Source organism: Prunus mume, linkage group LG6, assembly GCF_029339155.1.
Source record: "Prunus mume cultivar Tortuosa linkage group LG6, ASM2933915v1, whole genome shotgun sequence".
In the NCBI taxonomy this organism is placed as follows: Eukaryota; Viridiplantae; Streptophyta; class Magnoliopsida; order Rosales; family Rosaceae; genus Prunus; species Prunus mume.
This window is the reverse complement of record NC_142703.1, coordinates 7954354-7981788: the sequence shown is the minus strand read 5'-3', so window position 1 is coordinate 7981788 and position 27435 is coordinate 7954354. Positions and strand designations below refer to the sequence as shown.

The 27435-nt window shown below is 38.6% G+C and overlaps 6 protein-coding genes, 1 long non-coding RNA gene and 1 other non-coding gene across 11 annotated transcripts; 4 read left to right on the top strand and 4 right to left on the bottom strand.

Moving 5' to 3' along the window:
* Nucleotides 1–2311: 2311 nt before the first annotated feature.
* LOC103333848 (rho GTPase-activating protein 2-like) lies at nt 2312–4836 on the top strand. Its single transcript, XM_008236752.2, has 4 exons — nt 2312–2763; nt 3127–3247; nt 3337–3687; nt 3789–4836. Exons 1-4 carry the CDS (start codon nt 2441–2443, stop codon nt 4413–4415), a joined length of 1422 nt encoding a protein of 473 aa, XP_008234974.2. The 5' UTR covers nt 2312–2440; the 3' UTR covers nt 4416–4836.
* Nucleotides 4837–4990: 154 nt separating this feature from the next.
* Nucleotides 4991–6718, bottom strand: LOC107881434 (uncharacterized). The gene is made up of 2 exons (XR_001678057.2): nt 5509–6718; nt 4991–5362 (listed from the first exon to the last, which is right to left on the bottom strand). It is a non-coding gene; the product is annotated as an uncharacterized LOC107881434 (long non-coding RNA).
* Nucleotides 6719–7519: 801 nt separating this feature from the next.
* Nucleotides 7520–12046, bottom strand: RBP-DR1 (RNA-binding protein-defense related 1). 2 transcript variants are annotated; one of them, XM_089054108.1, is made up of 10 exons: nt 11714–11748; nt 11417–11499; nt 10336–10395; nt 10043–10094; nt 9771–9896; nt 9577–9656; nt 8832–9011; nt 8304–8637; nt 8063–8206; nt 7520–7982 (listed from the first exon to the last, which is right to left on the bottom strand). In XM_089054108.1, exons 5-10 carry the CDS (start codon nt 9874–9876, stop codon nt 7855–7857), a joined length of 972 nt encoding a protein of 323 aa, XP_088910234.1. In that variant the 5' UTR covers nt 9877–9896; nt 10043–10094; nt 10336–10395; nt 11417–11499; nt 11714–11748; the 3' UTR covers nt 7520–7854. The 2 variants fall into 2 exon arrangements, with proteins under 2 accessions (XP_088910234.1, XP_088910233.1); XM_089054107.1 differs by lacking the exon at nt 10336–10395 and having other exon boundaries at nt 11714–12046.
* A 1937-nt stretch (nt 12047–13983) lies between these two features.
* LOC103333850 (Mitochondrial substrate carrier family protein) lies at nt 13984–17382 on the bottom strand. 2 transcript variants are annotated; one of them, XM_008236754.2, is made up of 9 exons: nt 17143–17382; nt 16738–16855; nt 16330–16391; nt 16012–16248; nt 15752–15922; nt 15538–15587; nt 14928–15060; nt 14694–14731; nt 13984–14463 (listed from the first exon to the last, which is right to left on the bottom strand). In XM_008236754.2, exons 2-9 carry the CDS (start codon nt 16847–16849, stop codon nt 14367–14369), a joined length of 900 nt encoding a protein of 299 aa, XP_008234976.1. In that variant the 5' UTR covers nt 16850–16855; nt 17143–17382; the 3' UTR covers nt 13984–14366. The 2 variants fall into 2 exon arrangements, with proteins under 2 accessions (XP_008234976.1, XP_088910580.1); XM_089054454.1 differs by lacking the exon at nt 17143–17382 and adding an exon at nt 16998–17119.
* On the top strand, nt 17306–19889 carry LOC103333851 (C2H2 and C2HC zinc fingers superfamily protein). 2 transcript variants are annotated; one of them, XM_008236756.3, is made up of 6 exons: nt 17328–17460; nt 17561–17603; nt 17998–18039; nt 18122–18389; nt 18926–19201; nt 19613–19889. In XM_008236756.3, the coding sequence occupies exons 1-5, from the start codon at nt 17453–17455 to the stop codon at nt 19186–19188; spliced, it is 624 nt and encodes a 207-aa protein (XP_008234978.1). In that variant the 5' UTR covers nt 17328–17452; the 3' UTR covers nt 19189–19201; nt 19613–19889. The 2 variants fall into 2 exon arrangements, with proteins under 2 accessions (XP_008234977.1, XP_008234978.1); XM_008236755.2 differs by lacking the exon at nt 19613–19889 and having other exon boundaries at nt 17306–17460; nt 18926–19380.
* Nucleotides 19890–19969: 80 nt separating this feature from the next.
* LOC103333943 (BRCT domain-containing DNA repair protein) lies at nt 19970–24147 on the bottom strand. Its single transcript, XM_008236852.3, is given in 10 exon segments — nt 19970–20273; nt 20372–20438; nt 20523–20634; nt 20749–20829; nt 20922–21191; nt 21266–22734; nt 22737–23006; nt 23009–23305; nt 23504–23791; nt 23950–24147. Coding segments are annotated over 10 exon segments (2988 nt in total). The 5' UTR covers nt 24005–24147; the 3' UTR covers nt 19970–20194.
* Nucleotides 24148–24289: 142 nt separating this feature from the next.
* Nucleotides 24290–24361, top strand: TRNAP-AGG (transfer RNA proline (anticodon AGG)). Its single transcript has one exon. It is a non-coding gene; the product is annotated as a tRNA-Pro (tRNA).
* An 859-nt stretch (nt 24362–25220) lies between these two features.
* LOC103333944 (uncharacterized) lies at nt 25221–26233 on the top strand. Its single transcript, XM_089055036.1, has 2 exons — nt 25221–25475; nt 25625–26233. Exons 1-2 carry the CDS (start codon nt 25221–25223, stop codon nt 26231–26233), a joined length of 864 nt encoding a protein of 287 aa, XP_088911162.1.
* The last annotated feature ends 1202 nt before the right edge of the window (nt 26234–27435 follow it).

The window sequence follows — 27435 nt, the reverse complement described above, 5'->3', positions numbered from 1 at the left end:
CTCTCTTCTCCTACCCAGCAAATCCTCTCTCCCTCCCGACTAAACCCCACCTCCTGGCCACCTCTCTCTCCTTCTCCCTCCTAACCCACCCCAACTTCTCCTTCTTCCTTGCAAATGACCCTATAGGTTGGGGGTTTACTGTAGTTTACCCAATATCTTAATATACATATACAGAAATTCTCCTATGTGAACATTCAGCCTTTATTATCATACGAACGTTATGTATTTTGTACTATAACTCCTTACTTTCATGCATATTTATAATAGTATTTGCATGATAATAACATGTAGACATCAGAATAAGAGAATGACTGTATACATATATATATATATATATTTGTGATCGAAATTAATTAACTTGCTTATTTGACTGGGAATTAATTAGTATATATAATTGTTGGCCTCGACATCCACATGCACTCAAATTAAGGTTCAATTCAACTAGTGCTTGCTTGCTTGGTCTTATGTGTTGTGCTGTTTATATATTGGAAATCTGGTTTGTTTGTTAGTGTTGATGAATCAGATAAATATATATATGTAATCGTGTGGTGTGGGGCATCAAAATGTTCCTTGAAGATTGCAGGCTGACTTGCAGTGCAGATGGGGAGGGACTAGGGAGGGCACCAAATGTTTGAAAAGGTCCACTGGATGGAGCTGAGTCATAGCCTAATATATATTTCAAACGTGAATTTTACGGTGTGGCCTCTTCACAGCTTTCAAACACAAGAATATAGATGGAGAGGGAGACAATATTCAATCAAAAATGAGGAATTTGCTGGGTGGGTGGCAGACATTTTAATTTGTCATTTTCTTTCTTTTCTGGTCCAAAACTTGCTCAAAGCTTGACTTTTGTGTGGCTGGTAGTGGCAGCACACCCTTAAATTAATTTCCATATTAATTGCCTAACTGGTAAGTATCATACAAAATTAATACAACTTGCTATATATAAATTATAAATTTGGAGTTCTAACTCATTCATTGCAATATCGAGGGTTCCTTTCAAAGTGATTCTGAATAAGTCAATAATCATTTTTATAAAAACAACAACACATGACTCTCTACGGTCCATCCTATATATATATCCATGGATTGATTGTTGACTGACCCATAAGTTGGAGTTTCTATATATATATATATGATTTTAGGCAATTAATGACTCAAATGCTTGAAAGTTCATATTTCTCATTGTGCAAGTCAACAATCAAAAAATAAATAAATATAATACTTGTACATGGTAAACCTGCCAATAGAGTAGTCATATGTATCACCATGTACGGATCGCGTACATTCACATAAATACAAATTACAATACAATACAATACACCAGGTGTGTTACATTACACATGTAATAAAATGAGTTCATTGCTGTTGAGAAAAGGAAAGAATACTGGCTGTGTCTCTGTGTCCCGAAATTAAGTACAAAAAGGACTTGTCCAGAAAGAAAGAAAAAAAATGTATATATAAATAAAAGAAGGGATTAAAAAGAAAATAATGAGTTGGTAACGGGATCTAAAGTTTTGAAATTCGAATAATTCTCATCTCAGGGCGGTGGGGCCCATTTAGTCGGAACAATGTCGAATCGAATGCAACAAAGATTCAATCTGGCGCGCTCCTCTATACAGTCTCCCCTCTTCATGGTAATGGTAACTTGGATTGGATGGAAGCATTCAATTTCAAGCTAGAGTTTTCATGTGTATGTGTCAAAAACAGGACAAGCATATTTACAATGGCATTGGTGGATGTGGATCTAAAACATGCAAAAATTCTCAGAAAACATTTTGGAAGATAAAGAAAATGATGATATGCCTAATGCAATATCACAGACATTTGATCCAATTTATTTCCTTCCATTATCTCACAGTTTTGTGCTTTATTCAAGTTGAGGAACCAAACACAATCATCATCTTCAACGGTCATATCCCACGAATTCAAATTGTTTTGTTTTTAGTTTTCCCTAAGAAAGAAGAAGAAAAAAAGGAAGAAAGAAAGAAGAAGAAGGGGAAGAAGAATTTGCTTTGTCTCCAAATCCCAATGAGCATTATGAATTCCACCTGATTTCGGATGGCTGATGGAATGGAACGTCATTTCATAATTTCACTTTACTAATAATTATCTTTTGTTTCGTTGCTTAAAATACTGTTTCATCCAATTACCGTAAGGTTTTAATTGATGTAAGTATTATACATAAAACACAAGTCTAGGATTGTGGAGCCACTCGTAGAATGGCACCTTTGTTATTACCATCAACTAGGAGGTCAGATTACCCAAGATGGTGGATAAAGTAAAATTTGAAACGGGTGGCCGTTTGAGCTTGAAACAAAACCTCACACATTTAAACCCCTCCCATGCTGATATTTGAACTCTCTCTCTCTCTCTCTCTCTCCACTGCCAACACTCACTCATTCTAGAGAAGAGATAGACTAGAAAGACAGAGGTAAAGATGACAGGGCTTGTAATGGTGACAAGGGGAGGTGGGTGTGGTGGGAATGTGAAAGGAGGAGCCAAGGCAACAAAGAGCTCAGAGCTGGAAGAGCAGAACCAGCTCTCTCTGGTAGCCTTTCTCTTGGCTGCTATAAGGAAATCCATGGTGGCCTGCCATGTTGAGCGAGGTGAAGAACTGATCTCCGCCGTCCATCACTTGGACATCGGGTGGCCCACAAATGTCAAGCACATCACTCATGTCACCTTCGACCGCTTCAATGGCTTTCTGGGTCTTCCAGTTGAGTTCGAGGTTGAGATCCCTGGTCGAGTTCCCAGTGCTAGGTAACCAAAGCTCTTGTTTTTGCTTTCTGGGCACTCTTAGATTTGTCAAATTTGACTTGGGTTTTGCTAAGAATAATGCTTGGAAATGGAAAAACTGTTCTCAATTAGGCTGTTTTTAAATGTTGCTTTCTGAGACTCAACTGCATTTGAGCTGATTTAGCTCTTTAACTTTAAGCTCCTGATGTGGGATTTTGAAGTTGGGGAAACACACAGTTCTTTACTTGGGGCAATTGCTTGTCCCTACATTTTTGGTTGCTGAGATTGTGCCTTATAATGTAGATGTTCTAATTGAGCTAACAAAGGAAGGTACAAGTTCATTTTTACATATAGTCTAACTTCTTGTAACTCATCTACTTTTCACAGTGCAAGTGTGTTTGGCGTCTCAGTAGAGTCAATGCAGTTGTCTTTTGATTCAAAAGGGAACAGTGTCCCTACCATTCTCCTGCTAATGCAGGAGCGGTTATACTCACAAGGAGGATTGAAGGTACAAGTTTTTGTTTATATATAAAATATATACCATCTTTTCTTGTTTCTGTATCAGTCTTCTTACTAGTCCCTTTGGAAGTTTTGCAGGCAGAAGGAATATTCCGTATAAACCCGGAGAACAGCCAAGAGGAGATTGTGAGAAACCAATTGAACAGGGGTATGGTGCCAGATGACATTGATGTCCATTGTTTGTCAGGTCTAATTAAGGCCTGGTTTCGAGAGCTTCCTTCGGGAGTGCTGGATGGACTATCACCTCAACAAGTACTTCAATGCGAAACAGAAGAGGACTGCGTTGAGCTTGTGAAGCAGCTAAAGCCAACTGAGGCTGCATTACTCAATTGGGCTATTGATCTGATGGCTGATGTTGTTGAAGAGGAAGAATTCAACAAAATGAATCCGAGAAATATCGCTATGGTGTTCGCTCCAAACATGACTCAGGTAAATCTAAAACAGGAGAAAAGAGGTCATTCTTTTGCCTAATATAGCTAAATAGTAAAGATTGACAGATTATTTCGTTTTGCAACTCTTTTCCATACCAGATGTCTGATCCTCTGACGGCCTTGATGCATGCTGTTCAAGTAATGAATTTGCTTAAGACCCTGATTATTAAAACACTAAGAGAACGTGAAGAGACTGATACTGGTTCGTATTCGCCCATGTCATCTCGTTCATCTGATCATCAAACAGACGAAGACTTTGATAGCCAGCACGAGATGGAGATGGAAAGTAGCTCTGAGTTGAGTGGACCAACATCAGATTATGATGAGAATCCCCACAGCAGCCACAGAAGCAAAGACCGAGATGAAGTCCGGTCACTAAGTGAGATAGAAGAATGCTTCTTGAGACAACTGGATGAGATTAAAGCTGCCACAAGTAGTTTGGAAATAATGGATGAACCAACAGGTCAGTTAGATGGGGATTGTCCGAGTCCTCAAAGCTGCTCTGGCTTCAACGGGGAGTCTGGCACATCATTTTCTGATAGCAAGAATGGGAATTCTAGTTTTAGTACAAGTGACGGGGAAGAAGACTCAGGAAAATGTATTGTAGCTGTGGAACAGGACATGGATACAGAGATCCCTGTATCAATAGCCTGTGCTAACATGGATGAAATGGAGATGGTGGACAAATTTGTGGAGCCCTCGATTGCATCTAACGGATCTGTTTGACCAACATTTCATCTTCTGGGTGATTTGAACATTGCTTTCTCAGCGGATTTTGGTTTTATGTCAACGGTCTTGTTTACTTCTGTAAATGGTATGATGGTTTGTGAGAGGATTTAGATGAACCAAGCAAGCTTGGGAATGCAATGCTTGCTTTGTAGTTGTTTGTGACTTGTGAGTAGTCAGGTTCAGCTTTGGGCTGAACTTATGTTTGGTTTGTAATAGAATAGGATCTCTAACCTTACCATTCCACTAGAATGTGCTTTAGTCAGAAGTTTAGTCTCACTACCATGTTAGTGGTGATCTGTGTGTAACTCTGTTAGTTTATCTTAGGAGCTTGATTCAGCCAGTCTGAAATTGTGTGTAACTCTGTCAGTATGTTGTCCCCGACATGAAATTTGGATAAGCTCGTGTTTGTTAAGGTCAATCTCTGTATTCTTTCTTCATTCTCTGCTTAACAGCATTCAGAAACTGTCAACCCTACAAGATCCCTGTGGGATCCCAATATTCCGAGGATCAAAATGAAAACTTAACAGCCACATTACAAGTCTCCACTATGTAGAGATAATATCCCATCCGAATATCCCAAAATAAATATGTAGAGATAGAGATAATATCATATCCGACTTCATTAATTCCAAGTCTCCACTATATAGAATGAAGCTTAAAGATGCACACTTAAGAAGAATTACGTGATAAACCTCACTCCCACAGGGTAAAAAGGTCAAGTCAATTACAACAAAACGAAACAAAAGAACATCAAAATATATTAACTTGTGCTTACAAGAGGACTGGAAAGTGAAACATTGGGACGAACAGAGAAGCACCCATGACTGATATCTGAGACTTCATTGTTGGGCCTCAGAGATTCATCGATCATTAAGCCAAAAAGGCTGGAAGGATGCCGCATCCAGCTGAAGCATCACGAAGCTTTGCTCGCTGCACAGATCAAACTACAGATAAAGAACATTCAGAAATTGTCCTACCAGTCTAACCAACAACCAGCACTCACACAAACAAATTATCTATTTAACAGACCTCCATACATGTCATTTCAAAATTTCAATAAAAGATCCAAAATAAGGGGGTAGAATATTACCAAATGTAGAAGAAGAGAAACAGTGCTCAACATCCAAGCATGATATCACGTCAGGAAATTTATGAGCCTACTAGTGTTCAAAACTAGACGTGGATACCTGATTACAGCTGAAGAATCCAGTTGGATAAAATAGACTAGATTAGATTAGAACACAAAACATACCCAAAATGACCATGAAATAATTATGGCCGGCTGCTTTATACGCATACCAATGTCATAATGATGATAATATGCACGAATAACTACCAGCATCGACTATATAAATACTTTCTTAATAAACTAGATTATATCTGAACATAAAGCACACCTGATGATGATCATGAAATATGTCGTAATTATTAAAATCCACGTAATATCAAAAATAAAAATTACATTCACATGAAAGACAACAATGTCAATCCAGATTCTTCGACTTAGGTCATCCTGAACCCTAATCATTACTCAATCCAAGTGGTCTAAGTTTCTGCATTTCTCATTTTTTTTCGAAGTCTTCAGCTTAATATGCTCCATTACAAGTTATTTTAACTAGGTCAACTCACAGAATGCTCTCCATGATAGCCACAAAATCTCATCCATTTCAAAAGCAAGGGATTTTATCACAGGTGAAGACACTTGTCACCCACCAAAGAAAACCACCACCAGCTATTGCATGTTTATGTGACCAACACATACACACAAGTCAAATTTTGAACTTGTTCAAAAGTGCCAAACTCTTGACTACTTATATCAAGACACAGAGGCCTTGTTTCTTAGGGAGGACTAGATTGGACTGGACTAGACTAGACTAGTAAAATGCTTACATTTCATGTGCAATCAAGGCATAATATGAATATTGTTGTCTAACTTGGAGAATGAAGGAGGACTATTTATAAGAGGTTGATGACTAAAACTTATCCCTCATAATCCCACCATTTTCAAGGGGATTAGGGGGGATAAGTTTTAGTCATCAACCTCTTATAGAGAGTCCCCATTCTTTCTCAAAGTTAGGCAACATATCCATATTATGCCTTCAATGCACATGAAATGTAGGTATTTTTCTAGTTTAGTCTAGTCCTTCCTACCAAAAAAGCCCAGAATGTACATAAAAGGGTACTACAGGAATAAATATGTGTGTGAGAGAGAGAGAGAGAGAGAGTTCTGCTTAAAACAAATAATAAATACTCATCAAGCGCACCAAAAGGAATTATTGAGGTTTCTAAGGTTTATGGCATCATACCTTCATCAATTACAATCTACACCGCAACAATGGTGCTTTAAATTCTTGCATCTGCAACTAAAATATGGCTCATTCTCACCCGATAATTTGACAGTTCATAGCAAAGAAGCAACAACTGAGACCAGAGATGCAGACTCCACGTTTACCCTCCAACATCAGCAATGTTTATGCAGTCTAGTACTGATGAACAACAGCTAAGAATACATACAAACATGCTGAACCTTCAATCCAGTGCTCCTACATGTCAAAACAAATGAGCCCAGGGAACACATCTCCAACATTACAAAACAGAGAAAATCAGCATGCTGGATGCTAATTTGGAAAAGACCAACACCTTGAATCACAACAGTCTCATCAGAAAACTCCACGAAAGATTTAACATAAAGAGAAACAAGTACATATTAATTGGTAGGCAACAAAACTAAATTCAAATTCAACCTAAATGGCAAAAATTATTAAATATAGATAATGAACAAGAGAGGATAAAATATGGACTAGCATTAAAATATAAATCAGATGCACAACATTCAAATTATGATTTTCACAATGGTATAGACAACCACTTTATCTAACATGAATTCTGGTACGCCTATACAACAACGCACCTTTTCTACTAAAAGAATGCTTGTTTAGCTACTTAATACCTTCAACTTCAAGGTATGCCACATAATTTGGAAAACAAACTCTTACAACAAGAATGCAGAAGGATAGCCTGCTTTATAGTTAAATAAGTCAGGATACAAGAAGTGCCTAACCAAGAAATAAATAGAAATATGAAATAATGTCTTTGAACTCTGGAAACAAAAGAATCGGGGATCAATTATCATGAATGATTCAACAAAATTATACAACCAGATGTTCATGAGGGAAGAATCAATAAATTGATAGTTACTGTCTAAATGAACTTTCATGATTCACAAATTACAGATTGTATTGGCACGGTATGCACCATGAATTACAAGTTTCAGGACTTTCATTCCCTTGAGGAAGTTACACGTAGGCTGGAATAACCCATATAATTGCAGATCAGCTAAATCCACCCTACAATGTTGATGAAGTTGAGTTGACTCCCATGCATTCGGTTTGCATGCAGCCGGAGAAATTTTGTCCTTGCATCACTCACCTCCAAATCAATATGGTTTGTTCTGTTTGTTGTCTCTCTTAAGCTGAACCTTTAATTTCTTACCACCTAATTGGTATCCATTCATCACACTGATAGCAGATTGAGCAGACTCTGGTAAATCATAACTTACAAATCCTGAAAATTGAGACTGATTAGAGGTAAAGATTTCCACATAGCTCACATGACAATCACAAGTAACTAGAGAATATTCTCACCAAAACATTTGCTGACGCCGGTTGCTTTATCAACAAAAACCTTGGCACTCAAAACCCTACCAAATGCTTGAAAAGCATTGGCAAGTTCTTGATCTCCAAATTCTTGAGGTATGTGATAGATAAATAAATTAGCACCAGGTGGACCTAAGTCAGAGAAGATAAGAGTAATTGACAAAATACCACCACCAAGAACTTTATTTTAATTTGAAAAAAACTCAATAATACATATATAGATAACAACCTTCAACCTGACCCCCAGAACTTCTACTGGTGCCTGAGGATGTTGCTGGGTTACTGTTCACAACTGTAGGTGACACTGAACCAGGTGAACTCAATGGCCGGTGACTCATCATTCCTCCAGGATACATCATCGGATGCTGAAGACCTGGAACTGCAGGATAAGCAGAGCCCACATAACTTGCAGGAGGCATTGCAAAATTTCTGGGGGCGATGTTGCGAGGCCTGATACCATGCAAAGCATTTCCTTGGTTTACAGGGCGTATCATATTATGGAAACCTGGTTGGTTTTGCAGTCCAGGTAGGCGGTATTGCATGAGTCCATATGCCCCAGGAGCCTACAGAGGAAATGAAATGACATTACTCCATTACTATATAAAACAATATAACAAAAAACCAGAATATCAAGACATTAAGTCAGGAGTTCATATATAGGTTAGGGCATAATGCCAAAGAAAGCTCCAAACGTGCTAATGGTTATGCTTTCTTCTTACCATGAAAAAATAAAAGTTTACAGAGACACGAGACTGACCTGATAACCATAACCATTATATGAGGGAACATAACCCATAGGTAAGGCTCCAAATAACGAAGGATGTTGTGAATCAGCATTTGGCACATTAACAGCCTGGGAATGAGCTTTCTGAGCTCTCCGAGCTAGCCTTTCTTTTTCTGTGTCTGCCCACTTGACAACTAAAGGAACACTTGAACCCTAAGAACACAAGCCATAAGAGTGGATTATAGAGCATTGTACCAATACATCCATACTACCAAGTTGTCATTATCCATAAGCAAACGTCAAAAATGATAAATTCAACTCAACCAGTCAATTAGTAAGCATGCAAGCCTTTTAATTAACTTAGCCTTTCTTTTTCTGTGTCTGCCCACTTGACAACTAAAGGAACACTTGAACCCAAAGAACGCAAACCAAAAGAGTGGATTATAGAATTGTACAAATACATCCATACTACCAAGTTGTCATTATCCATAAGCAAATGTCAATGATAAAATTCAACTCAATCAGTCAATTAGTACGTATACAAGCCTTTTAATTAACTTTGATAATAAGACAAACTCTTCAATTGCTGACTCATTATTCATCATTATTGTCCACTCAATCGGAAAAGAATATATGTTTCTGCCAATGCAGGTGTCTATGTAAATATTTAGAAAGGGGGGAAGCCAGCCAGCAATAGAAAACAGAGCATCCAATATGAATTACATAAACAATTTTCAATATACATTTCCAGCCACCAAAGCATGTATTAGACACAAACCTCCATTTTATATTTTCCATTCATGGCTTCCAGGGCAGAAAGAGCTTGTTCTTTTGTCTCATACTTTAAGAATGCACAGCCTGCCAGAAAGAGAAAGACATGGTAAATTCATTTACTAGTTGAGGACCAATATAGGTTCCCTAGCAATAAAGCCAACCCTTTTTTTGGGTTGGGGGGGGGGGGGAGGAAGTTACCTTTGCTCGTTTGCTGAGAGCCTCTTAATATCTGCAGGTCCTTTACTGTTCCATATTTAGAGAAAAGAGTAGAAACTTCAACTTCGGAAACATTCTTTGGAAGCATACCAACAAAGAGCTTGTGTTCTGGATTGAAGGGGAAGGCAAAGATTAGTAATCAGGGTCCATATAATAATAAACAAATAAATGGGATGAAAGAAAATACAATAAGCATTGGTTCAACAAAACTTCATAGGAAACATCAGTAGTTAAATCATGAAAGTATATTACACCTAATCTTTCCAACTCGCCATCAGCATACTTCACTTGCAACGGACTAGATGCCTGAATTGGACAAAAGAACAGGGTGGCTTTGAATCAGAATGAATAACAAAACACATCAAGAGCACTAAGAGCACAAGTTGTGAAAAGTTAGCACTGGCCTAGGGAAATAATGCGGACAGCCAAAAATATTTTGGTTGACCTTATATTTTCCATCAAGTAATACAAATGAGGAAAGTCACATTAATCAGTTGAATCACAATTCATTAGCAGGCATAGGCAAGAGCCCAACTGAGAATCTTGCCTGGGCAACCACTTGAAGGTCCAGCAAGGCCTACATAGGCTCCCCCAGTCGCTCTAAGACCTATGCCAGGAAAATTCCAAGTTGCATAAGCACATATTTTATATCAAGTTGTCCAAATATCAATCTGCTAATCATGATTTCTAGTGGATATACTGTACCAAAAGAAGATTGCCTAAAATGTGGGCCAAATGGTCAATAGTTTACTCACATGATCTAACTAAGGTCACTGATATTTGTATCTTCTGAAACAAGCATGCAACCTTCTTTGTTTAACTATTTTGTAAATTTACACCACAGCTATATTTAAGCTTGGCTTGATTGCATCAATTTTTTCAGGGTACTATGGCTTACTAATCATCATGCCCCTTACAACTTTGACGGGCAGAACCAATTTTTCGCTTCAATAGGTTGAAGAGATTCTGCTCTTATTTTGTGGGACATTATACCCCATTTCTTATTTATGGTCATGCTCTTCCACTGCAAGATATTGGCAGGATAATCTGCATTACTATATGCAAATTATAATATACAGTTCATCAACTACATCCTACAGCACCTGCTATGTGATTGGCAACATGTTCATTTTGCCTATAGAAAGTACCTAAAGAGAAATTTGGCTAGCCCTCTGTAAAAAGGATGAAATTGTTGCCAAAGGAGCCTACTGTAACTTAACTAGGAAAAAAAAAACAAAGGAACTTTACTATGAGCAAGTCATTTCACTTTTCCTATGGAATATTAATTGCAGAACGTTTTGGTCACAAGTGTCAACATTGTCGAAATAAGTCAGTGGGTATGGTTTCGTTACTATTAAATGTTCAAATACACACAAGAAAGAATAACAGTGAATCTGTGATCGACAACTAGTCAAAGACTACACACCTGCTCTTCCTGTATAATGTCAAGTGTTCAATGATTAAGAGATAGCTTACGGATGACGTATGAAAATCATTCTAATCATACTTTTAGGAGAGAAAAAGGGGGCGGCATAGATTCCAATCACATTCTCCGAAGTTTGAAGTTACCAACTAGAACAACAAAAGAAGCACATCAATCCATTTAAACAGATACAAATTGCACTAACCCCGGGCAAAGTCTTCTTATTATGACACGCATCGACCGCTTTATCTGCCTCCTGCCTCGACGGACATATCACAAAGCAACACCCTGCAAACACACACAAACACCGAAGCAACAAATTAGGGTTTGAAAGACCAATTCAGGAACTCAAACGCCACAAATCTCAAACACAATTTTCTAAATCGCGGAAATCACACACATTCTCTACCAAAAGCCAAACCAAGAACGCACATTACTCTCTACTCAAAACCAAATCACAAACTAGTAAAGAAAATGCAAGAGAGAGAGAGAGATTTGAAACCTCTGGAAGCGCGCGTCGTCTTGTCCTTGATGATGTTGACTTCGTCTACTAGAGCGAACTCTTTGAACATTGCGAGGAGTTGAGCTTCGGTCAAGTGCTTCGGCACTTGACCGACAAACAGCTTCACGCTGTCTTCGCTGTTCAACTTTCTCTCTTTCTTCCCCTCCGCCATTAATGACTTCACTATCTCTCTCTCTCTAACTTCTCGGTTCGTTTGTATTTATTTTCTGTCTTGTTTCTCTCCGTGTAAAAGGATTTTGAGCCTTTCTTTTTCTTCGTAGAGTCGTCGAAGGGAAAATTGGGGTGCTCCTGGATGGCAAAGTTGGATCTTCATTAGATTTACTTATTTATCAAAATAGTTTTGTTACCCTCGGATTCCAATTTATTTTCGGGACTGCCACTTGCGGGCGGTTCCAGTTCATCTACCTATGCCTTGGGGTCAATTTGTACGCGCACTGGTCGCAAGGAGTGTCGACGATTTTACCTTGATACCCTTACATTGTCGTCAGCGGAGGAAATTACGATGGGCCCAAGTCCACGTGTATGTATTACACTTGAAAAAATATAATAACTTCCCCAATTTAGTCTTGTTGAAACACAAAGAAGGAATATTGTTTTTTAAGAAAATGTAGACACTTTTCCAAAAAATTGAGAGACTGCCCAAACATGACAGCCCTCACTCAACATCAACGTGCCAATGGAGACGACAATTATATTCAAAAGAGGAACAACAACCGAAAAAAAAAAGGACAAAGGACAAAGTTTTACTTACTCTGTTTTTGTGTATAAACTTAATTCTTGTGAAAGAAAGTTCTCCTACCTGTTTTCATTTTAAAATTAAATAAAACGGTGGCATGTCAAAGAGTTGCTCAATTTGGGCATGTGAATACGAGCTACTCCAACCAGTTCTATCAATGGACCAAAAAGAAAAGACCCTACCCTAATTCCCATGTATGCCCATATACGTGTTGGCCCTTTCTTGTATTTATTTAGTCCATTCTCAACATTCCTCCTTCATATGCAGCAACAGGAAGACATGTATATAATAAGCCATAAGATACATGTATCTCTCGTTTGAAAACTTTTGAGTCTTGTCGTTATAATAGTTTACGTGTTATAATATGTGAAAATGATAAGTTTATATTCTATGATATAATATTAATGAAAATAATACTTGTAGTAGCGTGAATGTATCACGTTAAGTTGTGTCGTCAATGTTACATTGAAAAATTATCGTGTGTTTACAATGGCCTCTAAAAACTGTGACGATCATTATGGCGTTTTGAAAATATTTATATAAAAGAAAAATAAGTGTTGGGGTTTGTTTGTTGAGTCGTTGACTACTGAAGATGGGGTCGTTTTCACAAGAAAGGCCGTGTCTTCAAGAAGAAAGCAGGTGGGGATTTCGTACGTAGGGGAGAGGAGGGGCAGGATGGTAAATAAAGAGGGAAGGGTAGGAAAGTAGTTTAGCGTGGAAACCGTGGCGAAAGGATAAGGACGCCAGACTGTCCCGCCAAAGGCCAAGGATGTTGCTGCTTCTGCTTCTGCTTCTGCTTCTCCTCAAAAAGGCTCCAAGGTTGTCCAAAGACAGTTACAGCGCCACATCACTGTTTAACGTTGCAACTTGCAGGGCTTGCGTGCACAGAGACAAAACCACTGACTTTCACTTAAACTTAGGCATGCATGGCTTTTGTTTACTTCTCCAATCATAATATATTTATCTTTTCCACCAAAAAAATTTACTTTAAACCCAAAGTGAAAGGTAGTTTCCTTTTAATAAGAAAGCAAAGAAAATATTTTATTGACGGCAAAAGGAAAATATATTTCTATTTAAAATCAAACATTCGATAATGATTAGGAAATATATTTATTGGACGCCACCAAGAACCAGCTCACATGCTGGTGGGACCCAAATCCTTGCATGCCACGTGGCAAGCTGGAATATCTCCCGGGCCGGGGTCCAAAAATGCTAGAAGTGGGCCGACGTTTTGAATTAATTTGATCAGCTATAAGACTAGACGTCTTTGACTACACTAGTATACAGAACCAGGACCCATTTGGCAAAACTCTCCTTAAAGTCAAAATTCAAGTTAGTTGTACCTAAGTCTCTAATCAAACACATACAATGAGGTCTGGCTGGCTCGCATATAAATCTCGTTGCTTAACAGTAGATAGATAAGGGAAAAGTAACATAGATGAATGACCTTTCATTATTCGAGTGTTTGCACGTATCCGGAGCTTGTTACACAAAAAATATAAAAACCATGGAGTGATGCAATAAATCACCATTTCTTTTATTCTTACACAACACGAATGCAAGGGACAGGGTTGCTGGAGATACACTGTTCAATTAGATACACCCAGTTTCGAGCGAAAAAATGTGGGATCACGGTACACAAAACAACGTGATCAAAATAATTGGAGCCTCTTCTTAAGAGATATAATGACATACAGTATTCATAATGATCCCCTTAATAATGCAATGGTACTGTAAAACCACCTAGAAAACTCAAGAACAAAGCTAGTATAGTAAAAAAGAACTCCCCTTCCCCTAAATGGGAATTTGTGGGAATGTGGTGTGAGCTTATCTTCCAATTGAAAAGAATTCATTACAGCCAGAAGAGTCGGCGATTGCAGATTGCTGATCCCAAGGCTAGATTGCATTCAATCCAGCAAGCTCACGCAACTTCTCACACAGTATGAAGGTAATTGTAGTTTGTGGACCCAATCTTGCAAAAGTTGCAAGGCTCCTGACAAGTTATCACCTCATTAATATTGTACTCAATGGCATTCTAAGAAATTAGGCACCGCTAATTCTCTGTAGTTACTCAATCCCAATACATTCTAAAAGATATTGGGAAGTTTGAAGCTTTTCAGCAAAATTAACTTTCAACAAGTGAGCAATAAGTGTGTCTAGATTGTATGGAACCAGATGTGTATACGAAAAAGCACCAGTATTCGGGACTGAAGAGAAACTCACCCCTTGTAAAGACCCTTGGGGCCTTCTGTAAGCATAACCTGAAACCAAATATTATAGAACATCAGATAAGAAAGATAGGTAACCCTGAGATTCAATGAAAGTCATAGTCGACTACGAACTATGTAAAATAAAAGCTACACTGACAAGTAAAATAGGACCCGGTTATCATGCCCAATTACACCAAAAAAGCATCATTAAACTGCAGTAGAAAAGAAGAGAATATGTAATGTATACCTGGTATGCACAGTGAAATCCATTTTTATAGCTTCCCATCCTTTTAGATTCCTTCTGCAACATCAGACGGGTTTTTATCATGTCCACTGGTGCAGTTATGAGGGTACTCACCATGCCTGCGACTGTGCTTGAGCTTCATAAGGTGCAAAATATGGTTAGTTTTTGATAAAACTACAAAGTTGACGGACTTTTCAAATTACATTCTAAGATGAGCTGCTTCTGTTTTAAACAAGAACAATATAAATAATCTCATACAGAATAGTGGTCAACCTGGAAGAGAATCGCCAGGCTAGCTCTTGGGATTACCAATTTATGGGAAAATTCAAACAAACATGAGACTTTCCAGATCAACTTATAATCTCATTAAAAAAAGCTCCTATTCTGTTAGTCATACAACTTTCCAGATCAACTTATATGTCCCAAATAAACATAATCTTCATCCTTCTTCAGTTTATACTTCTGTGTGCAACTGCATGCGTTTTAGTGGCAGCCACTTTAAATTGTTTTCAAAGTGACAAGTTCTCAGAACATCAAGTTAATCAACTTTGCTTGAAGAAAATGAAGGATCTTAGACAGACAATAAGAACGTTCACGATAGTGTCATACATACATGAGATGTAGATTGAATCCTTCTTCAAGTGATGTCAACGTGATCAATATCTGCAATCACAGGAAGTTGGGACAAAACCTGAAAGTCAGACAGAATTAAAAGAAAAATGAAGACGGATTCTTTTCATACTGCCAATCAAACATTAATGATTTAGAAACAGTGGAAATTACTTCGTGGATATTCAAAGCGAAAAATAGCATGCTTAGAACTTGACCCGCTTGGTTTCATCATATGTTGCAAGTTGTGATGCAGTCAACGTAGCAGCTCTGGCCATAGCAGGGCCAACCCCCTTCCAAAGAGCTTTCACTCCCTCTTCAGAAATCATCCTACGCAGTTCTCCCGTTGGCCCACCTTTACTAAAGTGTGGATTCATCTGTAACCGCACCTAATGGAAGGAAGCAAATGATCTTAAAGTGAAGTCTGAGAAAAAAAAGAGAGAAAATATGTTCAACTAGGCCTCCATGGTGGCATTACCTTCAAAACCTCAACTGGATTTGTCAGTGCAGTTGCAATTGCACCGCCAAATCCTGCAGATGCAATCTTCGCAAAAATATTGGTCGACCCAAAAGCCCAATTGCAGGCATACTTTGAGGGCTCATACAAGCCTAAACGGAGACCCCCATAAAGAACAGACCTTGTCAATGCTGGTGCCAACCCCAGATACAAAAATCTTGGCCCTTCTTTTTTAAAAGTTTGGAGAAACAATCGTCCCTGTATATCAACCCTATCACAATCTCCTCTGATAAATTGGATGAAGATATGCATGAGCTAAAAAGAGCTGGGGAATAATACCATTCCAGTAAGGGGGCCTTTCTGGCCAACAAGTTGCATTTGCAGCCTAACTTTGAGAACATCTGCATCCCAATTTGACATTAATGAAAATTCTTTACATTTACCAAATTTAATACCATAATCTCTATGACACTTGGAGCAATCCAAATTTATGCAGATCAACCAAACCAGACTTTGGAGAAGACAACAAGCTATGCATCACCATATTAACAACAAAATTATGCTATAACAGTAAGCACACAATGAGCTCTGATTTTATCCATCTAGCATTCACATTTGACAGTAACCAATTGATTACAAATTTCAAGCACCCACCACAAGATTACAAGTGCAAAATTCACACAGGCAATCGAACATATTGGAAGCTGAAAAAGTAAAAGAGTAAATTTTTTTGCTTTCAGAAATTACCTAGAGGATGAGTTACCGCGGTGGCAGCCGCAACGGAAAGTCCACTCGTACCGAAATGATAAACAACATCGGACGGCGACACCGCCCAACTCTGCTTCTCATTCACTTTCATCGTCCCCTGAATATTTCAATTAAAAACAATACAAAAGTTACAAGGAAAAAAAAAAAAAAAAAAGCGCAAACATTTTTATTTTTGGACTGAGAATTCTAAAATGTTTGGAATCCGAGGATCCGAGAAAATTGAAGCTTCTGACTAAAACCTTTAACTATTTGGCTTAGCTTATCTTCCATTTCCATGAAAAAAAAAACATTGGAACACATATTCTGTTTCTTTTTTTATTTTCTTTTCTTTTCCTCAGTTTTCTCGGGAATCAAACAAAAGTTAAGGTCTAACGTAGAAAGAACCTGAAAGCAGAGTTTCCGGAAGCGGATTTGCGTTTGAATTCCGACTTTGGAGGTATGACTTGCGCTGTTTATGTCGAACGGGAAAGAAACACTGAGTAGGATAAAAACGACGAGTCGTTTTGTAACACGGACTCCATTTGTTTCTTCGTTTAGATAAAGAGGCCCACAGCCCACTAAGTTAAAAACCTTCGTCTTTCTTTCACCGGTAACCAGAAGCTTCTTCTTCTTTCTGTCCCCTAGGGTTTTCTGGATTAGTACAGCTTCACTACTTCTCGATTCTCAACCCAATTCCTGCGAAGAATTCAGAGCAATGCCTCGGTAACACCTCTATCTCATTCATTGGATAGCTTTAACGATTCTAATCCAAATGACATGAATTTTTTTAGATCTTTAATCTGTTTATGGTTCTAATTTTCAGGTACTATTGTGACTACTGTGACACTTATTTGACCCACGATTCGGTAACATTTCTCTCTCTCCTCTTTTTTTGTTTTTGAATCGTATTTGCAAGTATGATTTTACTTTTTCCGAGAGCTTTCAATTTGCTTTTTGATAATTTTTTGCTAAAGTTAAAGAGTTAATCACATTGAGCGGAATTTTTTATTATGGGGTTTATGATTCTGGGTTTAGTCAAAATAAATGGGAGAATAGAGTAGCTGCTAGTTGATTGACGTTGGGAACTTTCGGGTTATTGCCCATGTGTTCATCACTTGCAACTCAGGGATATCTAATTTTCTTTTTCTGTACGCATGCATTTAAAAAAAAATTATGTGGCATCTTTCATGTTAAGCTTACTGTCCGCAATAAGGAAGTTTCTCTATTGCTGCTGACAAGTAGTTTTCCTATTTTTTTCAGCCTTCAGTTAGAAAGCAACACAATGCTGGTTATAAACACAAGGTATTGTTGGTTTCTATGTCATTAGAGTAAATCACCACTTCCTTTTGGCCTTCTCCTTCACTGATTTTGTGCATAACTTCAGGCAAACGTGAGGTTGTACTATCAGAAATTTGAGGAGCAACAAACCCAAAGTTTGGTTGACCAAAGAATCAAGGAGCACCTTGGCCAGCACCTTGGCCAAGCTGCAGCTTACGGGCAAGTTGGTGCAGCTTACAATCAACATTTAATGGCTCAGCGGCCCCGTCTTCCTGTTCTACCAACACCTGGTATGCCACAAATGCCTGGAGGTGCACAAATGGTCCCAGGGATGAGGCCTCCAGTTTTGCCAAGACCTATGCCTGGAGCTCCAGGTAATCTTGAATACAGTATATCTTCATTTCTCGTTGGCATTCCATTGTAGTGCTGTTTCTGTGATTTATTTGTGTATGTGTATTTTGCATGTTGGCTTGCATACTTTTTGCACGGCTTGACCAAACCAATGTTTTGCATTATTGTACTGTTATTTTTCATTCTGGGTTTCTAATATATGTTACTCTGTTGTTATCAACTTGATGGATTGCTAGTCCTTCTACCTACTTGACATGAGACTTCGGTTACTTGTAGGCAGGGAAAATGGAATGCCTTTTCGTGCTCACTTAATTATTGTCCTTTGGTGATCTGTGTTTTATGCAATCAATTAGCATCCCTTTCTCCATGGCTCTGAACAATTGCAATGGTGTGTTACCTTGTGATGCAGCTGTGTTCTAGATCCCATTGCTAGCCTATTGTTGCAATTATAATTTTTACTGGTCAAACATGCATCAATTTACTGCTGGCAGAATAATTTTACTATATAATAGTAATGATGTTTTGTATTGAATCTTTTGCTTTTTCCTGGTGTTGGCAGGAGGATATGGCTCTGCTCCACCCATGATGTCAATGATGGCTCCACCTGGTGCTCCTGGAATGCCTGGTCAATTAAATGTTCCGATGAGGCCTCCCACTATGAATCCTCCACCAACAGTTCCTGGCAGCACAGCACCAAATGCTTCTATTGGTGTCCCTTCTATGGCTCCACCTCCAATGTATCAATCCAATCAAACACCACCAACAAGTGGAGGCTATGATGGTTTTAATCCCAATACCCAACCTCCTGATTCTAGTCAGTAATGTGGTCAAATTGGTATGTGGTATTCCTGTACTTAAGAAAACTGAGGCATCTTGCAAGAGTGTGTAAGTTCATGATGTAGGCACCAAATATCTATTTGCATCTTGTTTTAACAAAAATGCAGTGCAAAATTCTGTGGACCTGTGGTTCATAAGATTTTTGGGCACAAATGAAGCTTTTAATTTCTTTATAAATCAACTGTCCAATCCAAAGTTGTAACAGTTTCTGATCATTTTTATAAGTTCTCCAGTACAATGTGAGTACCACTTAAACTTGTTAAGATAAAGGAAAAACTTTCAACAATTATTGCATTTTTTGATTTTATGGTGTATAAGTAACCATGTTACCCTATTTTATGGGCGGCATATCGTGTAATTGGGACTTCCTGGTTTTCTCATTGGACTTCCATGGTATTTCTCATCACAGGCAATCACTTGAAAACCAGGGAATATCACTGATGTTGCAGCGCCTTCGTTCGAGAAGTCTTCTGCCATAATTTGGTATAATGTCCTTTCATCATGTGATGTGAGCCAGGAGCTAGTCATTTGTTGTTAAAGGTGGAAATTGTGGGATCGTGAGAGGATCCTTCCTGTAATAGTAATGGAAATTGTGCAATTTAACAATTTTGTAGGCCAATTGTATCCCTTCCGAAAATCACACCTTATTCTGATGGTTCGTATTTATAAGAGCATGTTGTGAAAAATGTGCAGTCATATACAAAGTTAAAATGTGAGGCCGATTACGTGTTTTGGGATCTTATGGTGTGGCAGAGCCATAGAGATCTTGTAAATGATGTTGGATTTTAAGCTTTTCTTCCCCCAACTCATTTTGATTGTCTCTTCAGCCCTTTTCATTTCCTTATAAAAAAGCAAAAAGAACAAAAATGATAGAAGGATTGATCCTTCCGACATCCAAACAATTTCCACGACTGTATACCAGGTTCACTACAACATGAAGTAATCCGAACCGATATGGCAAAAACAACACTAATTACATGATTTTACAGTGTTATTGGTTATGCGGAAAGGGCCCAAGGCTTAAGGCCAATGGGCGATTCCTCTTGCCAAGAGCTGTGAAGAGCCGATGTCTGCAAGGCCGAAGAAATAGAGAAACAAGGACTTCTTAAACTAATTTCCCAAAGCACACTAATTGGGCTTATGTTTCTTTTACAAGTATAGTACTGACCTCTTGTATTCCAGTCTCTGAATAACTATGCCATTTAGCACAAGTTCTGAACTGTAAACTGCTGCTCCTGCAAGGCATAATATTTTACAGGTCTTAAGTTACCGACCGAGACGATTTTATATGAAAGAGAGGATGGATGAAATGCCGCTACCTTTCTCAAGTAATGGCAGACAGATGGCACGATCTTCTTCACAAGAAAGAATCAAAAGATCCTCCAAACTCTTTTTATCCTTTGCTGCAGGTATCTGAACCTTCTCCACTGGCTGAGGAACATATATTTATTTAAATTTAAACATGCATAAAAAGGGTAATAAAATCATGGAAATCAACAATGGATACTAACTACTAAATTATGTATGTAATGACAAAACATATACCTGGCCTTGAACTGCCTTCACCAAGCTAATCATCATTGCTCTATCAGGTTTTATGTTTGGCGTGATGAAGACTTTTCGACCCTGCTAGTTAGGCAGAAACAATATAAGAACACCGAGGAAAGAAAAACAGTATTATCTTTAAGTCAAAGGAACAACAAAAGCTTATACATTACCTTTAGAAGAGGACACCGTTTTGCGCAATCCAGTGAAACAAGCATGCTAAAGCCAATTTCCTTTTCCTTTTTGGCATCCCTCAGAATGTAGCTTTTCTCACTAATCAAACAGTTTGCTTGCCCACAACTCTCAAGCCACAAATGTGTTACCACTGGTTTACCAAGAGCAATGAATTCCAACATATTCCTTGTACGCGCAAATTGATCTGCTACAAAGTGTGTTGCATCAATAGAACATGATGCAATGGATAGGCCCAGTCGTGCAATGACCTATTAGGAGAAAAGAGGAAACATTAGATGTGGATCATCTAGCTGTTTCAAAATCAGGCAAAATCAAAATCTACCTTTTTCTGTTGCTTAATGATATCATCATCCAAGTGCTGGCTAAACAGAACTCGAACATATGCAATATTTCTTCGCGTTCTCAAATCTTTCCACGTGAAATCCATTATTGACTCAGGGATACCTAGTCCAATAAGCTCTTTCAAAAGGGATGATTTGGGCAAGTTTTTGTTGAATGGCTTTCTGTAATAATCATGAGACAGATATTTGGATGATCCCACATTTGTGCCAGTGGTAGAGTTAGATGGAGCAGTGTGTTCTGAACCAGATAATACAACTGAAATTTGGCTTTTTACATCAACCAGAGATGTAGGATCTGTGCTATCTAGCTTACCAGATTGCAATGCCGGCAAGGTTCTGTCAGAATCTTTATTAGAAGAATGCTGAGGTGGGCAACAATATAACAATAATGACTGTGCTTTCCCCTTTATATTGTTGCAGCATTCTGGCATTTCATCACAAGGGGAACAGCTGTCCTTTCCGTCAACTATTGAAAAAGGAGTAAAGAAGACAGTAGTTCTGCGAGAATTGCCTCGGGCATTGAGACGTGTTCTTTTCCCTTTGGGATGGCTCCATAGATCTAAGATTAAACTACTGGCGTTTATGTCTCTATCTCCCTCAGATGAAACACATAATTTGGGACAATTTTCTTTGGCACTGATTCTCTTCTTTCTCCTGTAGGTAATAATATCATCCTTCTTAACATTGTTCGTCCTTTCTACTGGCTTGTTAGATCCACCCTCAACCCCTCTGATTGTTTCAGATGGATGAGCATTTAAACATCTCTTCTTTCTTCTGTATTTAATAATACCATCCTCCATAACATTGTTCATCCTTTCTCCTGGATTGTTGGGTCCATCCTCAGTCCCAAGTAACTTAACCCCTGACTTTGACTGCCTAGTCTGGTTGGAAACAGAAGAATAATTCTTACAATGCCCTTGAGACTGGCCTTTACCCAGCAAGCTGCGCCCAGCTGATATGGGTGAACTTAGATTGTTCTCCAACACTCTAAGGTTGGACTCTCCAGTAGCTCTCTCTAGCTTTCTATTCTTGGTAGGATTAGGAGACTGTCTACATAAATTTCCATTGGCATCAGCAGAATTACTAGAGTATTCAGAAAAGAATCTGCTTCTTTTCACTGTTGTTTGTGCTGCCAAATCAGGATCTAACTCCCGACTCTGAGATTGCTTTTGAGATGAAGCAAATCTTCTCTTTACTGTTCTAGTGGAACGCTTTCTTCGCTTTGCATTCATGTTAATGGCTCCTATCTTTGGAAAATCACACTTTGGAAGAGAAGGATGTTCCAAAAGTGCTGTATTCTTTGTAGCACCTCCTGAAACAACATCTGCAGTGTTCTCCATACCTTGATAAGCATCAGCAGAATTGCAGTCAAGATGATCCCCATATGCCAAGGCCTCCATAGCTTCAGCAGCAATTTGAGTGTTAAAGCCAACATCAAACATGTCAACTAATCTGTTCCTATGGCACTAGCTTCCGACTGCAGTCCTGTCAATTTTGTATCTAACTGTTCTTCCAAATCATTAACAATTTCATTTTCAATCTTCTCTTCAGATTCCGTTATTTCCTTATGGGGGCTTTGAATTATTTTCCTCTCTTTGCTCTCACCACCCGACCTAATGCATATGTTATCATCAACAAACCTGAATTTCTGATGCCCAACAATAGATCTCTGGTGGCAGTCTACAGAATCAATAGATGATTGTATCTTCTTGTTAAAGAGTACACCCCTCTATGCTCCTCAGGAGGATCAACCCATTCAAAGGTTTTTGCCCTCTCAATTTGAGACTCAAGTTTAATCATCCTAGCCAACCTTTGAGACCCCTTTGTCCTTGAGACAGGAGGGGATTTCTCCTTGATGGTTTTACTGTGATCAATTCCAGGAGAGCCACCCAGATCATCGTTCAACAACACATAATGATCCACAAAATCAAGTGCATTGGCTTGGGATGACTCCCTCCCAGGTTCCTGAGAGCCAATGTAATTTAACCTTGCAAGCGGCGGAGATCCCTCATCCTTTCCTCCTTCAAAGTATTCAAATAAAAGAAAAGTTTTCTCAAAATCACTTACTTAAGATTCATGAAACACATATTCCACATAAACATTAAGTTATATAACACCAACCGTGACGTGATGAACAAAAACAACACAAAAAGAAGGCCACATATAAAAAATTGAAAATTTTCACAATTTCACCTCCAGTGCAAATAGTATATACTAACCTGGACCGCATTGCAGATGATGAAGACTGAGCTTTTGATTAGACAAGACATGGGCTTTAACACTCAATATTCTACTTCCATTTACTTCCTCGTCCTCACTGTCAAGCACCACTTCTTCCTCGTACTCATGCATACCAGTCCCTGTCTCGTCACCAAAATCTGAATGATCCAGTAACTGGGTTTCCTCCATGGATTGGCTATTGAGCACAAAAGTATCTTCAAAGGGCATAGTGTCTTGGAACTGTGGCTGCTGCTTCTCATCTTCATCGACACATTTGAGTTTATTTCCTAATTAGAAGCCAACAGAAACTCCAATTAATCAGACCTAATTTTCGAAATGCAAATCAAAACAGCAACATACGGATCAAAAACACCATTTCCCTGAAGAATCGTCAGGAAGAGAAGAAAAAAAGAAAAAAAAAACAATCTTTGAAGATCATCATTACCAGATGGATGAGACGGAAAATCAAAGGTCTGGGCTTCAGTGTGAGAAACAGCCATAGCCCAAAGGGGTTGGTCAAGCACTCTATCTTTGAGAGAACAAATCACTCTTCCATTACCCAAACAGACTGAAATTTGGTTGCTTTAGTTGTGTTGGGGAAGACATGATATAAGCAGGGAAATTGAATTGGAATTTGGAAGGTTTTGTTTGGAGGGCTTTTGTTAGGGTTTGGAGGGAAAAATCAAAATTACTGACAGACTGAGGATTTTATTTTAGCGAGGGTTTGGAGGGAAAATATCGGTTTCTATCTATTATATAAATAAAATTGCCAACCAGTAACATGTGGGCATTTGGTCTAGTGGTATGATTCTCGCTTAGGGTGCGAGAGGTCCCGAGTTCAATTCTCGGAATGCCCCTCTGATTTTTTTGCTTTTCGCTTTTTAATTTGAACTGAAATAAAAGGACATAAATACCCCCCAAGAATGCTAGCTAAACTGGAATACTTCGATGATTTTATCCTTTTAATTTCAGTTATGTTTTTATATTTTTACGGGCTGTTTGTGAACTAATGATCTTACAACTGTGAGTTGTATAGTAATCTCTTCTCCCTTTGCTCTGCTTTGTAACCGAAAAAAGAGGTATTAGTATATTTTTCTCTCTCTTCTTCCAATTCCAATGTTAATTTCAAACAAGAGTTTACTCTAGAATCAGATGATTTCTTCTTGTAGGCTAATTTTGTGTTATGTTTCTTTGTAAACTCGCACTGATTATGATATTCAGGGTTAAACATTCAGATTTAGGGTTTGGTATTTATAATATGAAAATGTTTTGTTTTAATGCTTTTATTTTTATTTTTCTAATGCAGGTTTTTTGTGAACTTGAAGAAGTTGTTTGGCGTGTACGTAGGTATTCTTTCTCCCTTTTAGTTTGTAATTCTCGCTATAGTATCTTGAATTTAAGCCATTTGAAGTTTTTTTTTTACTCTGTTTTTTTTTTCTTGATCCAATGATAGAAATACTATATACATACACTATGAATATAAACACCAAACCAAACCAGACATATTATGAAAATTGCAGACCTCACAGATTGTTGCCTATTTTTACAAGTTAACAACTTGACTGTATATTCGCTGCTAGTTAAACCCTAATTCTTTTCCTTGTTTGTTAGTTCCTTCGACTTTAACATATATGTCACTGTATCAAGTTAACAACTTGATGTATGCTTGTATGGAGCAGCTAAGAAATACATCACATGGGTCAGTGCTTTCGTAAAATGTCTGTGGGAGACGAAATGCAAATGCAAATGAAGCAATGGCCACCATGGTCTGATCTTCCTCCTAAACTTGCGTCAAACATAGCAGAGCGTCTAGGCCCCATCGAGCTTCTGAGTTTCCGGAGCGTCTGCAAGGCTTGGAACTCTGCTTCTTCCACTGCCTCAGCTAAAATTGAATCCACACCAGACTTTGAACCTTGGTTTCTACTGTATGATGAGGATTCTGATCAAAATGCCAATTGGTCACAGAAACTGGTAAGAAGTTCACCATGAGACTTCCAGAACTGGACGGAACAACTTGCCTTGCATCAAACCAAGGATGGCTTCTTTTGTTCAAGAAACAAGGTCTTGAAGGTGAAGCTGTTGGTAATTGTGGTGGTGCTTCATCAATGTTCTTCTTTCAGCCCTTCTCCAAAACAAAAATAGACCTTCCAGGATGCCCTTTATCGGAGCTCTCTGATCATGTTGCAGCATTTTCGTGTGCTCCAACTTCCTGGGCTTGTGAGGTTTGTGTTATAAACCGCATCAATGATTATGAACTGAAGCTGCATTTACTTCGCCGCGGAGACAAGGAATGGTTCCAACACGACATTCCTTGTTCAGGAATCAATACAATCAAATGCGCTGCTTACAGGACTGATGAACAAGAATTCTACTTTTTCGACAATAGAGACCGGTTGTTCATCGTATTTACTGATCATAACCTAGTGGGCTGGAGGTTTTCCAGATGGTCTCCTGTGGATCCCACCGGACCCCAGCCAAAATTCTTTGTTAGCAAGAGTTATTTCATGAACACTGACATGAAGAAGAAGCTGGGGTTTGCAATGGCAAATCATGAGGATGTTTCGTTTTCTACTTGTGGGACACAAAGGAAGTCAGGTGGCAAGGATAGTTTCGTTTACAATGAGAGCATATCTAGCAACCGTATTGAAGAATCCAAGAGCCGTCAACTCAAAGGGGTATGGATCTACCCAAAATTCTACCGAGTCCCTCCAAACGAAGAGACTTGGTGAATTGGCTCCATCACTGCTTTTTGCCTAATTCTTGTTTGATTTATTCCTAGTACCATCCTTCTCTTTATTTCAGCTTACTATTGGTAGACTTTGATGTAATGCTCAATTGGTTTTCTTCTGTTTTTTTAGGTAAGGTAGGGGTACACTTTTCTTATAACAATGACTCTATCAACTTCAATTTCTAGCTCTTTGGGTTTTGCTTCAATTTTTGTTGGTGAACTTGGTTTCTGGTTTGCTTGCATGGACAAAGTTTTCTTCTTCTTTTCACTTTGTGCAATCTCAGTCTATATCAACTCTTCAAATTTGAACTCTCAAACCCATATGCTCTGTAAGAATAGAGCATTGATTTACATGTAGCATCAACTCATCTAAATCATTGGATTAGCTTCCTATGAATTTGTAAGAAAATAATATTTACCGATATAAAAATTTAATCTGGTTCTAATCCTTCCAAAAACAGAGTTTGGTACTTTAATTAGGATTTACCTCACTAATTTTCTTTCTTAGTAACCTCTATACTTGATACAATGTAATTATTGATGCAATGCAAGCAGAAGTAGAGCCCACATGCTGCCGTCCGTTTAAAATGATTCTGAACCAAGCAAGCACATTGACAATAAGAATAATTCGATGGCATGCAAAGATGAAGTCAGCTGGAGGAGCTCAAAGGCAGGAGAAGAAAGAGGAGCGTGAAGGTAAAAAAGAACCATCTTCTCTCTCTCTCTCTCTCTCTCTCTCTCTCTCTCCTCTCTTATTTTCTTTCTTTGTTCATTATTTGTCTTCATTTGCACTACTTGTACAATACTGGGCAAGCTTTTTGTTTTCAATTACCTATGTTCAGGCTGACGGAGCTGTTGAGCTCTGGAGGTGGCGGTGGAAATATATATATATAGAGTCTCTCGGCTATACACTTTAAATATATTTTTATTTCTCTCTCTCTGCACTCTCTTCACTCTCTCTCTCCTCTCTTATCTGTTTTCTTTGGTTTCGGCGGCTTCGTCCTCTGGGTTCGGAAACGAAAAAAGACCCAACCCGCCTAGGCGCCCGCCTAGCTACCGCCTAGCCGCCTAGCATCCTCGCGCCCGCCTAGCGACCTTCTAGCCGCCTCGCGCCCGCCTAGAAACCGTGCAACCGCCTAGCAGCCTCGCACATTTAGCGACAGCCTCGCGCCTTCCTAGCAACACTAACCGCCTAGAGCCCTT

Coding starts and splice junctions, on each gene's coding strand:
- LOC103333848 (XM_008236752.2), top strand. CDS start 2,441: ATGACAGGGCTTGTAATGGTGACAAGGGGAGGTGGGTGTGGTGGGAAT. Junction 2,764..3,126: donor GGTCGAGTTCCCAGTGCTAG/GTAACCAAAGCT, acceptor TACTTTTCACAG/TGCAAGTGTGTTTGGCGTCT. Junction 3,688..3,788: donor TCGCTCCAAACATGACTCAG/GTAAATCTAAAA, acceptor TTTCCATACCAG/ATGTCTGATCCTCTGACGGC.
- RBP-DR1 (XM_089054107.1), bottom strand. CDS start 11,885: ATGGCGGAGGGGAAGAAAGAGAGAAAGTTGAACAGCGAAGACAGCGTG. Junction 9,012..9,576: donor ATGGAAAATATAAAATGGAG/GTTTGTGTCTAA, acceptor TTGTGTTCTTAG/GGTTCAAGTGTTCCTTTAGT. Junction 8,207..8,303: donor TTCTGGGGGTCAGGTTGAAG/GTTGTTATCTAT, acceptor TCTCTGACTTAG/GTCCACCTGGTGCTAATTTA.
- LOC103333850 (XM_008236754.2), bottom strand. CDS start 16,849: ATGAAAGTGAATGAGAAGCAGAGTTGGGCGGTGTCGCCGTCCGATGTT. Junction 14,732..14,927: donor GATTTCACTGTGCATACCAG/GTATACATTACA, acceptor ATTTGGTTTCAG/GTTATGCTTACAGAAGGCCC. Junction 14,464..14,693: donor CCCAAGGGTCTTTACAAGGG/GTGAGTTTCTCT, acceptor ATAACTTGTCAG/GAGCCTTGCAACTTTTGCAA.
- LOC103333851 (XM_008236756.3), top strand. Junction 17,604..17,997: donor CTTATTTGACCCACGATTCG/GTAACATTTCTC, acceptor TATTTTTTTCAG/CCTTCAGTTAGAAAGCAACA. Junction 18,390..18,925: donor ACCTATGCCTGGAGCTCCAG/GTAATCTTGAAT, acceptor TGGTGTTGGCAG/GAGGATATGGCTCTGCTCCA.
- LOC103333944 (XM_089055036.1), top strand. CDS start 25,221: ATGTCTGTGGGAGACGAAATGCAAATGCAAATGAAGCAATGGCCACCA. Junction 25,476..25,624: donor CCAATTGGTCACAGAAACTG/GTAAGAAGTTCA, acceptor TTCTTCTTTCAG/CCCTTCTCCAAAACAAAAAT.